Consider the following 12,194-nt stretch of genomic DNA (forward strand, 5'->3'; position numbering starts at 1 on the left):
CTGCTCCGTGGCCCTTGTCTCTCCCCGTGCCTCCGGAAGACGTGACGCGCTTTCCTGGCCGTGGGACTTCCTTTTCCTGGATTTCCTCATGCAGGAGGCTGACTCGCCCCACTTTTGAGGCCCCCCCTCGGTAGAGGCTCGGCTGCGGGAGGCGGCCGTGCAGGGCCATGTCTGCCTTCCCCAGTGAACTGCCGTCAGCGGTGCCCCTTGTCACCAGCGTCCCTGTCTGTGGCCCTCACGGCCTGACGTCGCTAACGCTGGTGATAGTTCAGTGCATCACCTGCTTCTGGGTGTCCTGCCACCTGACACGTAAGGACTCTGCAGGCGGGGCAGCTGGAGTGAGCCCCCGGCGGGCTCTCTGCTCCGTGCCTGTCCTCTGACTGCCCCCAGAAGAGCGAGAAGCACCCCAAAAAGGCACTGAGTAGCGCTCACACACGGGAACCCGCCTAGTTTTATTCAGCTTTTATTCAGCATCAGCTTTGGCTTCTGTTCAAATTATGCTCCTGTTTCCTATTTGAAAATGTCGCTGTCTTCGGGTCAGTGGTCCCCGCCCTGCGGAGTCCCGTGGGGAAAGCATGGTGACCCAGTGGCTCCGCGTCGCTGTCGTTCGCCGCACCGTGTTATCAGAGCTTCTCTGGACGTGATAGTCCTGTCTCGGGGACACTTTCCGACTGGCGCCGTCCTGAGGCCTCTGTGATCTGGACACACAGGCCTCCGGGGCCGGTCATTTTCCGTGAATCCACTTTGGTGTAGAAGTTGGCGGGGCTGGGGGGGTGGGGAGAGTGGTAGATATGCTTTGGCCTTCGTGCTCAGGAAGACAGGGCCTCCTGTGGAGCTCCTGTGGCGCCGGCCCCGTAACCACGCGGTCACCCCCCACCCCGTGTCCCCGCAGATACCGAGTGGCAATCTGGGTCTGTTCGGCAGCAGCGGAGCAGCACAAGCCAGGACCATGCAGCAGCCGCCGCAGCCGCCCGTGCAGCCTCTGAGCTCCTCCCAGCCCAGCCTCCGCGCTCAAGTGCCTCCGTTTCTATCCCCTCAGGTGGGGCCCGCCGCTGGCCTTCCATGCGCCTGGGTCGCAGCCACGTCCCTGCTGCAGAGCGAGGGCGAGCTCACCGCCGCCAAGTGGGGGGGGTGGGGGACAGGCTGCCAGGGTCACCGGCGCGGCCACTGGAGGCGCTTTCACTGTTGAGGCCTCGGCCAGAGGCCGGAGCGGGGGTCCTCCCGGCACGCCAGCTGGAAAGGCACCTCGCACCCTTGCCGGCTGCCACGCGGGTCCTGCTCTTGACAGTGACTCACAGGATCCCGACGTCTGGTGCCAACTGGTGGAGGAGGGGGCGGGCCGGCGCGTTGCTCGGGGCAGAAGGGGCCACGTGGGAGCGGTCAGGGACTGAGTCCAATTTAGGGGCCGACTCAGTGGGGTCGTGTGTCAGACCATATATGTTACAGGCTTCTTAGCCAAGTCCGTTACTTAGTATTAGACCAGTTTTGCCCACAGAGATTCTTTAAGAATGAAAGAGAATAAAAGGTCAAACCGAAGTCAGGAAAAGGTTCTTACTGTTTTGTGGGACTCGAAAGCATATGGATTTTTTCATTCCAATATTGTTTACTTTTAGAATGGTCCATGACCTTACTCTTTGGACCGAGTTTTTCATTACAGTGTTTCAGTCCTTGTCCCCTGTAAAAAATTCATTACTAGCTGCTGGTAATGAGTTACGGAATTGGCTGGAAGTGACTTCTCCCCACAAGTAGTTGAGCCCGGCCGGGTCCGTGCGCTGAGCCGAGATGGCTGGATGCAGGCGAAGGAGTGAATTCACTCATCGGGACACAGGGCGACCTCCTCCGACAGAGGCCCCAGAGGGCAGAAGCGTAGACCAGAGCAGCGTCTGCTTCCCTCGGGCGGCCGTGCAGCAGGCGGCAGCCGGGGGCAGCGACAGCAGGGAGCCCCACAGCGCCTCCGCGCACGTCCCGCTGCCGGGGCCCGGCTGGCAGGCCGCAGGCTGCCCACGCTCGGCAAAGCACGTGCCACCCCTGTGCCCTCGCGTTACCTGTGCTGTTACGTAACGTGCTCCCTGTAAATGCCTTGGCTGCTTCGGTAAATCTACTCATAGAGCTTGACAAATGTACCGTGCAGAGAAAAAGCACGCTGTCTAATACGCGTCAGACTCCTGCTCCCGCAAGAGGTGCCTCCCCTCATTCCACCTGGGGTTCTCTCGCAGCGGCACCACGACCACACCCACGCCGCACAGGGGCAGACACGGAGAGGTCCGGTCGGGCCCTGCACGGAGGGGCCCCCCAGAATGGGAAGGCAGATGGATGGTCCAGGCTCGGGCTGGCAGATCAGGGGTGGACCACTTCCTGTGCCCATCGGGGATGAGACCCTCCTGTGGGGTGGCACGGTGACAGAACAGGAGATCTGTTGGCTGGGGGGGGGGGGGGGACCCTGAGCAGTGTCACTGTGACCGCAGCCCTGGGAGGAGGAGGGCCTGCCCCTTGCCCGCCTGCCTGCCTGCTGCTCTCCCGCAGCACCACGGCGGCTACACGGGCGAAACGTCCAGGAGTTTGCTGGTGACGTTCGGAGTGCGTCCTTGAGACAGGTGGCCTTAACTAACCAGTTCTGCATCCCGAGGGACCACCTCCCAGGAGCTGACGCCCTCCTTTGTGTCCGGCAGGTTCAAGCACAGCTTTTGCAGTTTGCAGCAAAAAACATTGGTCTCAACCCTGCACTATTGACCTCGCCGATCAATCCTCAGCATATGACGATGTTGAACCAGCTCTATCAGCTGCAGCTGGTGAGTGGGCAGAGGCGCCCGGCTCCCGGGACTGAGGAGGGGCGCGCCCCTGCGGGTCACGCAGCCCTGCCCGCCACACCCTGGCTGGCCCCCGTGGTTGATGCAGCGCGCTCTTCATGTCCGGGACGCTCACTGAGACTCTCGGAGACTACTAAAAAAAAATGAGGGAGGTTTTCACTTTCGGCTGTTTCTCCTCAGCTTTGTAAATTCTCTGCTCCCTTCTTCACAGAGTCTTCCAGATCTTCCTGTCAGGCACGCCCTCTCCCTGGGGTCTCAACTAGCTTTTGTCATCCAGAGTTTCCCATCTAGACCACAGAACACAAAAAATGACGATTTTCTAAATTCTTCGGGGACGAAGGAATACTATTCTAGAAGCATAAACGAGAAGTTACCTAATGCCTTACGGATTAGGATTTAATCCTCTCTCGAAACCCCTGTTGAGAAAGGATGATGGAGCCTCATAGTTCTGGAAGATTCATGTTCAGCATGTCTTAAGATTTTAATTCTCCACAGTCCTACTACTTTTACTGTGAAATGCCACGGCATCATCATGTCACGTGTTCGTGCGCACTGCACTGATGGACACTCGGGAGCCCGGTGTGTTCCTTCTTTAGTGCGTTGACACCTGTTTTTTTTTTAACATACTGTATTATCAGATTGGCTTACAGACAGCACCCAGTGCCCTGCTCAGTGAGCACCTGCTTTATTCTAAAGTCTTGTCCAGCAGCTTCATGCCCTGGAAGGACTGGGAATCGTGAAGGAAGGCGAAAAGGCCTCCGATAGACAAAAGCACTGATGCCACACCTTTCCTTGCAGGAGAGCCCTGGGCCCTCTCAGTCCTCACCCTTTACTGCCTGGGAGGCCCCCATCTGACCAGTTTGCGTGTCGGCTTCCCAGCAGGGCGCAGCCCGGGATGGAGGGAGCAGTGCCCGGGCCACATCACGTGTCCGGGAGGAAGGGGGGCCGTGACCGTGTCAGACTCTCAGAGACCGTTTCTTTATCCCCCAAGTGGGGGCACCTTGCAGTGTGGGGGTGAGCGGGCTAGGGGTGAGGCTTCCCGGGGCCCGAAGGCACAAAGGGTGGGTGGTTCGAGCACACAGGACTTTTGCTTTGACGACCAACCTGACTCAGATGGAGACAGAAACAACCGTAACATCGGGCACACACTTAAAAAGCAAATTATTTAGAGCTGGCACGTTAGGGGAAAATAGCTGTCTGCTCCTTGGGAACACTGAAGACACCGCTGTATTCTGACGTGAGACGGGTCTGAGCATCGTATGGTGTTCTAGCGTCTCTTGTACAGTAATTTTTATTGCCCCTTATGGTATGAAAGACATCAGGACAAACTTTTCCTTTCCCATGATGGCATTTTACTCACACGTAAATGTTACACCCCTAGAAAGAGAATCCCAGGATCTTCCCTCTTGTGCATTTTCGTCTTTCGTGCGTCCATGACACCGTCCGAGGGGACCAAGTCGGCATGGCGGGAGCGGGTGGCCCAGCCTTGTTCTGGGCGTTGGAGTCGTGCGCCACCTCTGGTTCTGATCGCTCTGCACGCGCTTCAGCTGCCCGGGAGGTTCCCGGCGCCCTTCCCCGCTCCGCGAGCGTCAGTGATTTCACCCTCACGGCGCCGTCGGGGGCCGCCCGGTGACTGAGCGGGGCCGACGGGGGCAGAGAGAGCAAGAGACCCCGGATTGTTTAGTGCATTGTTTTAAAGCCATGCACACCGTTTTTAACTTTTTTTTTTTTTTCCCAAAATAATTGGTAAAGTACAGTTTGGGTGCATCCTGAATTTTTTTAAGGCCTTTGAGGATTCACTTAAGTGAAATATTTTATTTCTCTATAATTCACAGATTAATGAGGCATTTCTAAGTTTTTCTTAAGTTTGTTTACTTTTGAGAGAGAGAGCGAGCGAGCACAGGCAGGGGAGGGACCGAGGAGGGTGGGGAGAGACTCCCGAGCAGGACCTGCACCGTCAGTGCTCAGCCTGAGCCGCCCAGGCACCCCTAGTTTTTCATCTTCTCATTTCTTTTTATTTTTGGTGTGTATGACTCAAGCAGAAGCATTCTGATCCTGGGGCGCCTGAGGGGCTCAGTCAGTTGAGCGTCTGGCTCTTCGTTTCAGCTCAGGTCATGATCTCAGGGTTCATGAGTTCAAGCCCTGCGTCGGGCCCCAGGCTGACAGTGCAGAGCCTGCTTAGGATTATCCCTCTCCCGTTCTCTCTCTTTCTCTCTCTCAAAATAAATCAATAAATTAAAAAAAAACAGAAAAACAAGTTTGGTCTCGTCATGAACTGAAAGGCGCTTGCTGACAGACCTCACTGCCTACCCTGCACGGCCCTGCCGACTTGCTCTGTAAAAGTCTCTGCCCTGGGAGGACTCGGGAGACACATCCCCTTTCAAAACCCCTCCCGCCTCCCGTAGGGTAAACCACCGCGCGGTAAGGGGACCAAGACCCTTGGCCGCTTTCCGCCTTCTGGTTTTTTTAACTACTAACAAGTCAGACCCCTTGCTGCCGACTTTCTGACGGGACTTCACCTGTCCTCTCTCATCAGGCGTACCAGCGTTTACAGATCCAGCAGCAGATGCTACAGGCTCAGCGCAATGTTTCCGGACCCATGAGGCAACAGGAGCAGCAAGTAGGTGGCGGCAGGAGGGCTCCCGTCTTCCGAATGGCGCGCTGTTAGGCCGGCGGTGACTTTCCGCCCGCCAGGCCTCCCCTGTCAGCAGGGCTGCCGTCCCCTCGGTCTGGGAGGAGGTGGGCCCAGCCGGCGGATCCCGCATGCCCTGGGTCTGCAGACAGGCGAGGGGCGGCCCCTTGGGGACCTTTCCAAGTCGGCGTCTCTGCCACCAGGTCGCGCGCACAATCAGTAACCTGCAGCAGCAGATCCAGCAGCACCAGCGCCAGCTGGCCCAGGCCCTGCTCGCGAAGCCGCCGCCCCCGCCGCACCTGTCCCTGCACCCCTCTGCAGGCAAATCGGCCCTGGACAGCTTCCCCCCGCACCCCCAGGCCCCCGGCCTGCCTGACCTGCAGACCAAAGAGCCGCAGTCTTCGCCCAGCACCTTCGCTCCTTACCCCCTCGGTGAGTCCCCGTGGTGTGAGCGAGCCTCCGCGCCCCGTGGCCACGGCTGGCCAGTCACCATGCTCTCCGGGGCCACTTGGTCAGGGAGCGACACCGGCCGCCTTCTGCGGAGCAGAATTTTGCTACGGCCACGAGTACCTTTAAGGAGAAAATCCTTTAAAGCAGTACCAGGGAAGGAACTGGCGCACTCCTGTCATTGAGTCGGTTTTGTCCTGTTCCCGGGTCACATCTCTTCAGCAGACGCTGTGCTCTTGGGGGCAGGGCGAGCGTGTAACAGCGCTGCTAGCAACGGGGGTTAGGCTTCCACTGATCAGGCGCTTCTGGGAAAGCCGTGGCTGTCCATCCAGGTCCTGGAGTGTAGGCAGTGGTTGGTATAACCCACCAAATCCGCATGCACGTGTTGAGCCCCCAGCCTGTAGAAGGCACGCTCATGAACCCTGCAGGGGAGCAGAAGGCAGGTGCCACCCTCCTGGTCACACAGGCCGGCCAGGGGACACAGGTTGCGGAACTGAAGACCGGATGAAGTGTCGGGGGGAGGTGGGGTCTGTGACTCGATGGCACATGTGCTGTGGGAAGCCAGAGACCGGCGAGGGCTCTCAGGTTCACCACACGGCTGCTGGTCTGAGGCCACGGGACAGAGGGAGTCCGTGACCCAGGAAATACACGCCCAGACGGGCAAAGGCCAGCTCATGACCGCGGGTGTGCTGCTGGCTGACGGAGCCCCTTTCCACGGCGCTCCCGTGGAAGGAGCCGTAGATCCTAACCGTACAAGCACCGTCAGCCTGACATACGGCCAGGGCGGTGCGGCCTTGAGACTAAGCTGACGAGCGCCCACCGTGACCGTCCCGTCCCCGTCCCCCCGTGTCGTCGTCCCCGTCCCCCCCCCCGCGCGGGGTGTGCTAGTCTGGGAGCTGAGACCTGGCTGGGGAGCTGGCCCGCCACCAGGGCCGGCTCAGCCCTTCCCTGCGTGGCTTGCCTGACCGCTCTCGGCCCCAGCGCCTCACCCACCGTGGAGATATCAGGGCGCCCGGGGAGGCTCAGTCGGGCAGGCGCCCAACCCTGATTTCGGCTCAGGTCATGGCCTCACAGTCTGTGAGATCCAGCCCCGTGTCAGGCTCTGTGCTGACCGTGGAGCCTGCTTGGGATTCTCTCTCTCTCTCTCTCTCTCTCTCCCACATTCTCTCTCTCAAATAAGTAAACTTAAAAAAACAAAAAAATTCTCTTTCTCTGCCCCTCCCCCCCCAGCACATATGTGCACACACATGCTCTCTCTCAAAAATGAACGTTACCTCCTGGGGTCCTTTAAAGACTGAGCCAATGCATGAAGTTCTCAAGGCAGTGCCCAGCGTGCAGCAAGCCCTTCTGGAATGTGCGCTGGACAGAGGCTCATCTGGTTCGGGAGCTGCTGTTTCAGGACCAGACTCAGCCCTCTCCTTCCAGAAGGCCTCAGCGTCCTCGCGTCCATCTGGCCTCCTAATCTTACTTGGGGGGAATAAAGTGCATTAATCTTTACTCCTAAAGATCTTTTCTTAGTACAAATGAAAGAATTAGTCCACGAATCTTCAAAATTAGATGAAGAGTACTTCGGATAATGTTCTAGAAAACTGCCTACCTGGCTGGCTCTGGGCGTTTTTCTTCAGCGGTTGTGTTTCTATCCAGTGTCTGCTGACTGCTGGCATTTGTCACCCACACGGGAAGGCCAGGCACAGAGTAAGAGAAAGGCCCCTTCCTAGTTGGCGCCACGGAGGAGGAGGGGCGTGCCCCCCCAGCGGGGAGGCCGGGCCGGGGCAGGGTCTCGGCTTCCAGCTCAGAGGTGCTGGCGCTTCGGTGCTGAGGGAAGGGCGCGTCCCGGGTGGTCGCGCTGACTTGAGGGGGGTCCGCAAAGGAGGGGGCAAGCTGGGAGATGGGTTCGGTCCCTGCACTTTGAAGGCCAGACTGGAGCCCAGCCCCGTCCCCTCAGCTGACTAGATCTGTGCAGGCGAAGCGAAGGTGGCCGTCCACGCAGACCGTGCAGAGGCAGCCCCGGGAGCCCCTGCCGCGCTCGGGTGTTCTGTCCACAAAGTGTGTGTGTGTTAATTGCCAACGTTTTAAAATTGGAAATGTTTAAATAAAAGTGACTTCTGGCTTCCCCTGAAGTGGCTCCCCTGGGTCAGCCTTCCCTGTGGCCGTCACTGGCCCCAGGGGCAGGCATTTGAGGCGGGGTGAGCGCTGGCGGGTTCATCACCACCCCCAGCAGGCCCGCCTCCCGCCCACCTGGCCCGGGTAGGCCCGTGAGTTTGCGGGCACTGATTTAAAGTTAAAACCGAAGTGTTCGGGAGCGGAGATGCCCTTCTGCACGGCGCGTGGAGGAATCGGTCTGTGTGCTCTGGGCTGGGCTGCTGCTGCCGATGCTCTCCCGGCCGGGCGTTCGGCCCAGCTCGTGACTGGTGTCCCCAGCGGGGGCCCCTCAAGCTGCCTCTGTAGCGTCCTCCTCACCTCTCTTTATTGACCTGGCACCGTGTGGCCATATCCGGCCGCACGTGCTCTTAGCCCTTAGGAAAAACACCCAGGATTGGCATGCCCTTGCACCTGGGGGCCCCTGGCAGCCGCCTCACCCACACATAGGTCAGGCCCTTTGAAGGAGTTTGAGGTTTGATTCATGAACTCCGGAAGGGCAGACTTTTGTAGAGCAAGGTCACTAAAGGCGGGATTGACTCCCCTACCAGCCTTATTCTGGGTGGTCCTTTAGAGCACCATCTAGAACTCCAGAAGAGCCGTCCGGACCTGGGGAGCCTCCCTAAGGTCGCCCTGATGATCTGCTCACGTTCTGGGTCTCGGCGGGAGCACCACGGCCGCGTTCAGTTCTGAAAGGAACAGAAAGAGTCATTGGTCTTACTTAATCAGAGAATATTCGTTTCCAGGTCACCTTGTTCAGGAGTAATACCCCTGGCAATATGTGTTGTTAAAAAGCCAAAAAGCTCTTCTCTGTACTGGCGTTAAAAGTTTAAAGTATTTGGCCACGAGTTAAGACTTGGATTGATCTTCCCGGAGAGCTTTAGAATGTAGTAAAATTTAGAGCAAGAGCATGCACCTCCTAATGGCATTTTTGTTTTTAGCCGGACTGAACCCAAACATGAATGTCAGCAGCATGGACATGACCGGCGGTTTGTCGGTGAAGGACCCGTCTCAGTCCCAGTCCCGCCTCCCTCAGTGGACGCACCCCAACCCGATGGACAGCCTGCCCGGTGCTGCTCCTCCCCTCGATCAGAACCCCAGCAAGCACGGTAGGTCCGTGTGAGGCCCCGCCGGGCCACGGTCGTGCCTGCAGCCTGCGCGCCGCCCAACCTTGTTGAAAGCGCCCCAGACAACGAGCACGTGGGCCGTACCTGAGTGTTTCTTGTTTGTATCTGTGTCTTTAACAAGAACACTTGTCCACCGAGAAGAAATGTTTTCAGCAAAACGCAGTAGGTTTCCAACTTGACAAACCTCATGATTCTTAAAGAATTTCTGTCTTGGGGCGCCCGGCTGGCTGAGTTGATGGAGCCTACAGCTCTTGATCTCAGGGTTGTGAGTTCAAGCCCCACATTGAGTGTGGGGATTACTTAAGGGTAAAATCATTAGGGGCGCCTGGGTGGCTCAGTCGGTTGACCGTCCATCCATACATACCAGCTCAGGTCATGATCTTGGGGTTCGTGAGTTTAAGCCCCGTGTCAAGGTTGCTGCTGCCAGCACAGAGCCTGCTTCAGGTCTTCTGTCCCCCCCTTTCTGTCCCTTCCCCATTTGCACTCTCTCAAAACCAAGTAAAGTAAATTTTAAAAATAATAGGGGCACCTGGGTGGCTCAGTTGGTTAAGCCTCTCACTTCAGCTCGGGTCATGATCTCACGATTCATGAGTTCGAGCCCTTCGTTGGGCTCTGTGCTGACAGCTCAGAGCCTGGAGCTGCTTCCCTCCTCTGCTCATGCTGTCTTTCTCTATCAAGAATAAAGAAACATTACCCAAAAAACGTTGAAAAATAATAATAAAACCTTTAAAAAATTTTTTCAGTCTTTCACAGACGAACTAACGAAAATAGTCCCTTATCCTGTTGGACAAATCGAGTCTTCGGGTTCCCGAACCTCTGCAGGGGGCAGGGCCTGGCGCCCAGGGGCTCCCCGGTTCACTGGGCTCCTTGCTTCCCTCTGTCCTCACAGGTGCTATCCCTGGAGGCCTGAGCATCGGGCCTCCAGCCAAGTCCTCCATCGACGACGCCTATGCCCGGTACGATTTAATCCAGAGCAGCGAGTCACCGGCCAGCCCCCCGGGAGCTGCTCCCCACAGCTGGTCACGTGCCAAACCTGACGGCGATAAAATCTCCAACGGCTCCAGCATCAACTGGCCCCCAGGTAAGCGGAGCAGGGCTGTGCCGCGCCTGAGATGGAGCCCGCCCTGGAGAAGCCAGGATCTGAGCCTACAGTCCCGGAGGCAGGAGCCCCGGCTTTGGCTTTTCTACTAGAAATCCGTTTTTGGGAAGTGGTCAGTGCTTTCCGGAAGCCCCTGAGTTCAGTGGAAGGAGGATGGGCGCTGGGTTGCGTCTGGTCAGACGGCTTCTAGACCTCAGGCCGTCCGGACGCTGCCTGACTGTGGCGGCCGCGGCGCCTGCCTCTAGCTGGCTCCCGAGAAGTGACGGCTCCTCAGAGAAGACAAGGTCTAGGACGCGTCTCCTGTTTTAACTCGCAGATAAGAATTTCCGTGAGTTCTCATGAAGCAACGCGAAGAAGATACTGTGACACTCACGTGTTTTGATTTCCGTTTTGTTTGCCATTTTCCAGAATTCCATCCTGGAGTCCCGTGGAAAGGACTTCAGAATATAGACCCTGAGAACGACCCCGACGTCACTCCTGGAAGCGTCCCCACCGGGCCCACCATCAACACCACCATACAGGACGTCAACCGCTACCTCCTCAAGAGTGGAGGTGAGGGGTCGCGGTGACGTGCGGGCCGTGAGGCAGGGACACTGGGCGGCGCATCTGCGCCCTTGTCCCCGGCCGGAGGCAGTGCTGGTGGTGGGGGTGAGCTGACCCGGACCGAGCAGGCTTGCTGGGTGTACTGGCACGGGGTTTGAGAGCTCTGTGTAATGACATCCCGACATTCACGTTAAGCTTTTTGGGGGGAAAAGTTCCCACTTGGCTCTATTTACACTGCAGGTGAATTGACCCCTTAGGCCTCCGTCTCAGTCCCTTTCCTTCCACAAAGCCTGGTAAAAAGACTGAAACCCGGCCCCCCCCACCCCCCGCCAGCCCTGTGTCCCTGGCAGAACTCGGGATGCTGATTTTTGAATTTTGGCACACCGTGGGTCAGACGTTAGGGTCCAGTAGCAGGAAGTGGGGAGCTGGCTGTGAAGTCACATCCTCGGTGCCACCTCCGGGCGTGGCGCCCAGGCAGGTGGACGGCGCAGTTCCAGCAGTGCGGGCACCGCTGGTCACGGCATCAGCCTCCGAATGTGTCAGACCAGCTGGGCCGGGGATGCTTGTTCCTCACAAGGCCACTCGGGTCATTCCCAGATCGTTAATCCGGGTTTTCTACTGCAGGTGAGACTGTGGGAGAGATGTAGTTCTTTCCAGTGGCTCCTTAAAGTGGTGGGCTTCTAGGTGTTTCTGTGGTTTGGATAGAAAACCAGCAGGCGTGCAGATCGCACTGTTCAGTGCTGTGCATTCGTCCTGCTTCGATGCAACTGCTGCTTAGAGCAGCCCTGCCGTCAGGGACAGGGGACTGGCCCAGGGGACACGGAACGGAGCCTGTCTAGCACGGCAGGCTGTGTCTGAGCAGGAGTAGCCGCCGGTGTATTTTGAGGGTCATGGGCAGGTGTGAGGAGGCAGGGCTGACCCAGGCATTGCAAGATCAGAAAGGGTCGAGGTTGCTTAGTGCGGCAGAGCTTCCCGCCAGGGCCCCATGGGTCCTCCAGGGGCCCCCGGCCTGAGCGGCCCTGGGAGCACCGCAGGCGACACGGACGAGTGTGCCGAGCTGCGCCATGGCGAAGGCGCCCTGCAGAAGTCGGGGAATTCTGAGGACAGAGCTACGCAGCCGTCCCCCAGCCCAGAGTGGCCGAGGAGACAGGCACAGAAACTTCTAGAGGCCTCAGAGGCGGTGGCATCAGGATGATGAGGAAACAGCATCTCCAGCTCCAGGATGAAGAATCAGGCAGCCATCCCGCCTGGGCTCCTTGAAGCGTCCCGTGATGGGGGGGTCCCTGTGGAGTGGGGGGTGCAGTCCCTGGACGTGACGAGTCTTGGGCAGCTCCCGCCAGGCTCCTCCTCGCTGTCCCGGAGGGCCCGTGCCCCTCCTGTCCTGAGCCCCTGCGGTGTGC

General features: G+C 58.3%; 1 protein-coding gene and 1 long non-coding RNA gene across 8 annotated transcripts in view; one reads left to right on the forward strand and one right to left on the reverse strand.

The window, feature by feature from the left end:
• TNRC6C (trinucleotide repeat containing adaptor 6C) overlaps window positions 1–12,194 on the forward strand; it is an 80,256-nt gene that overhangs the window by 58,075 nt on the left and 9,987 nt on the right. For all 7 annotated transcript variants that reach the window (XR_003904526.1, XM_029927993.1, XM_029927995.1 and 4 more), the window contains 7 exons: window positions 893–1,039; window positions 2,670–2,789; window positions 5,344–5,427; window positions 5,643–5,871; window positions 8,967–9,134; window positions 10,042–10,233; window positions 10,660–10,803. Coding sequence is in view for 6 of the 7 variants with exons in the window: in XM_029927993.1 (XP_029783853.1) it covers window positions 893–1,039; window positions 2,670–2,789; window positions 5,344–5,427; window positions 5,643–5,871; window positions 8,967–9,134; window positions 10,042–10,233; window positions 10,660–10,803 (1,084 nt within the window). In the remaining variant the exon portion in view is untranslated. The remainder of the gene's footprint in view (window positions 1–892; window positions 1,040–2,669; window positions 2,790–5,343; window positions 5,428–5,642; window positions 5,872–8,966; window positions 9,135–10,041; window positions 10,234–10,659; window positions 10,804–12,194) is intronic.
• LOC115282148 lies at window positions 5,124–8,711 on the reverse strand. Its single transcript, XR_003904529.1, has 4 exons — window positions 7,484–8,711; window positions 7,161–7,353; window positions 5,865–6,308; window positions 5,124–5,663 (listed from the first exon to the last, which is right to left on the reverse strand). It is a non-coding gene; the product is annotated as an uncharacterized LOC115282148 (long non-coding RNA).

This window comes from Suricata suricatta, chromosome 17 (assembly GCF_006229205.1).
Source record: "Suricata suricatta isolate VVHF042 chromosome 17, meerkat_22Aug2017_6uvM2_HiC, whole genome shotgun sequence".
Lineage (NCBI taxonomy): Eukaryota > Metazoa > Chordata > Mammalia > Carnivora > Herpestidae > Suricata > Suricata suricatta.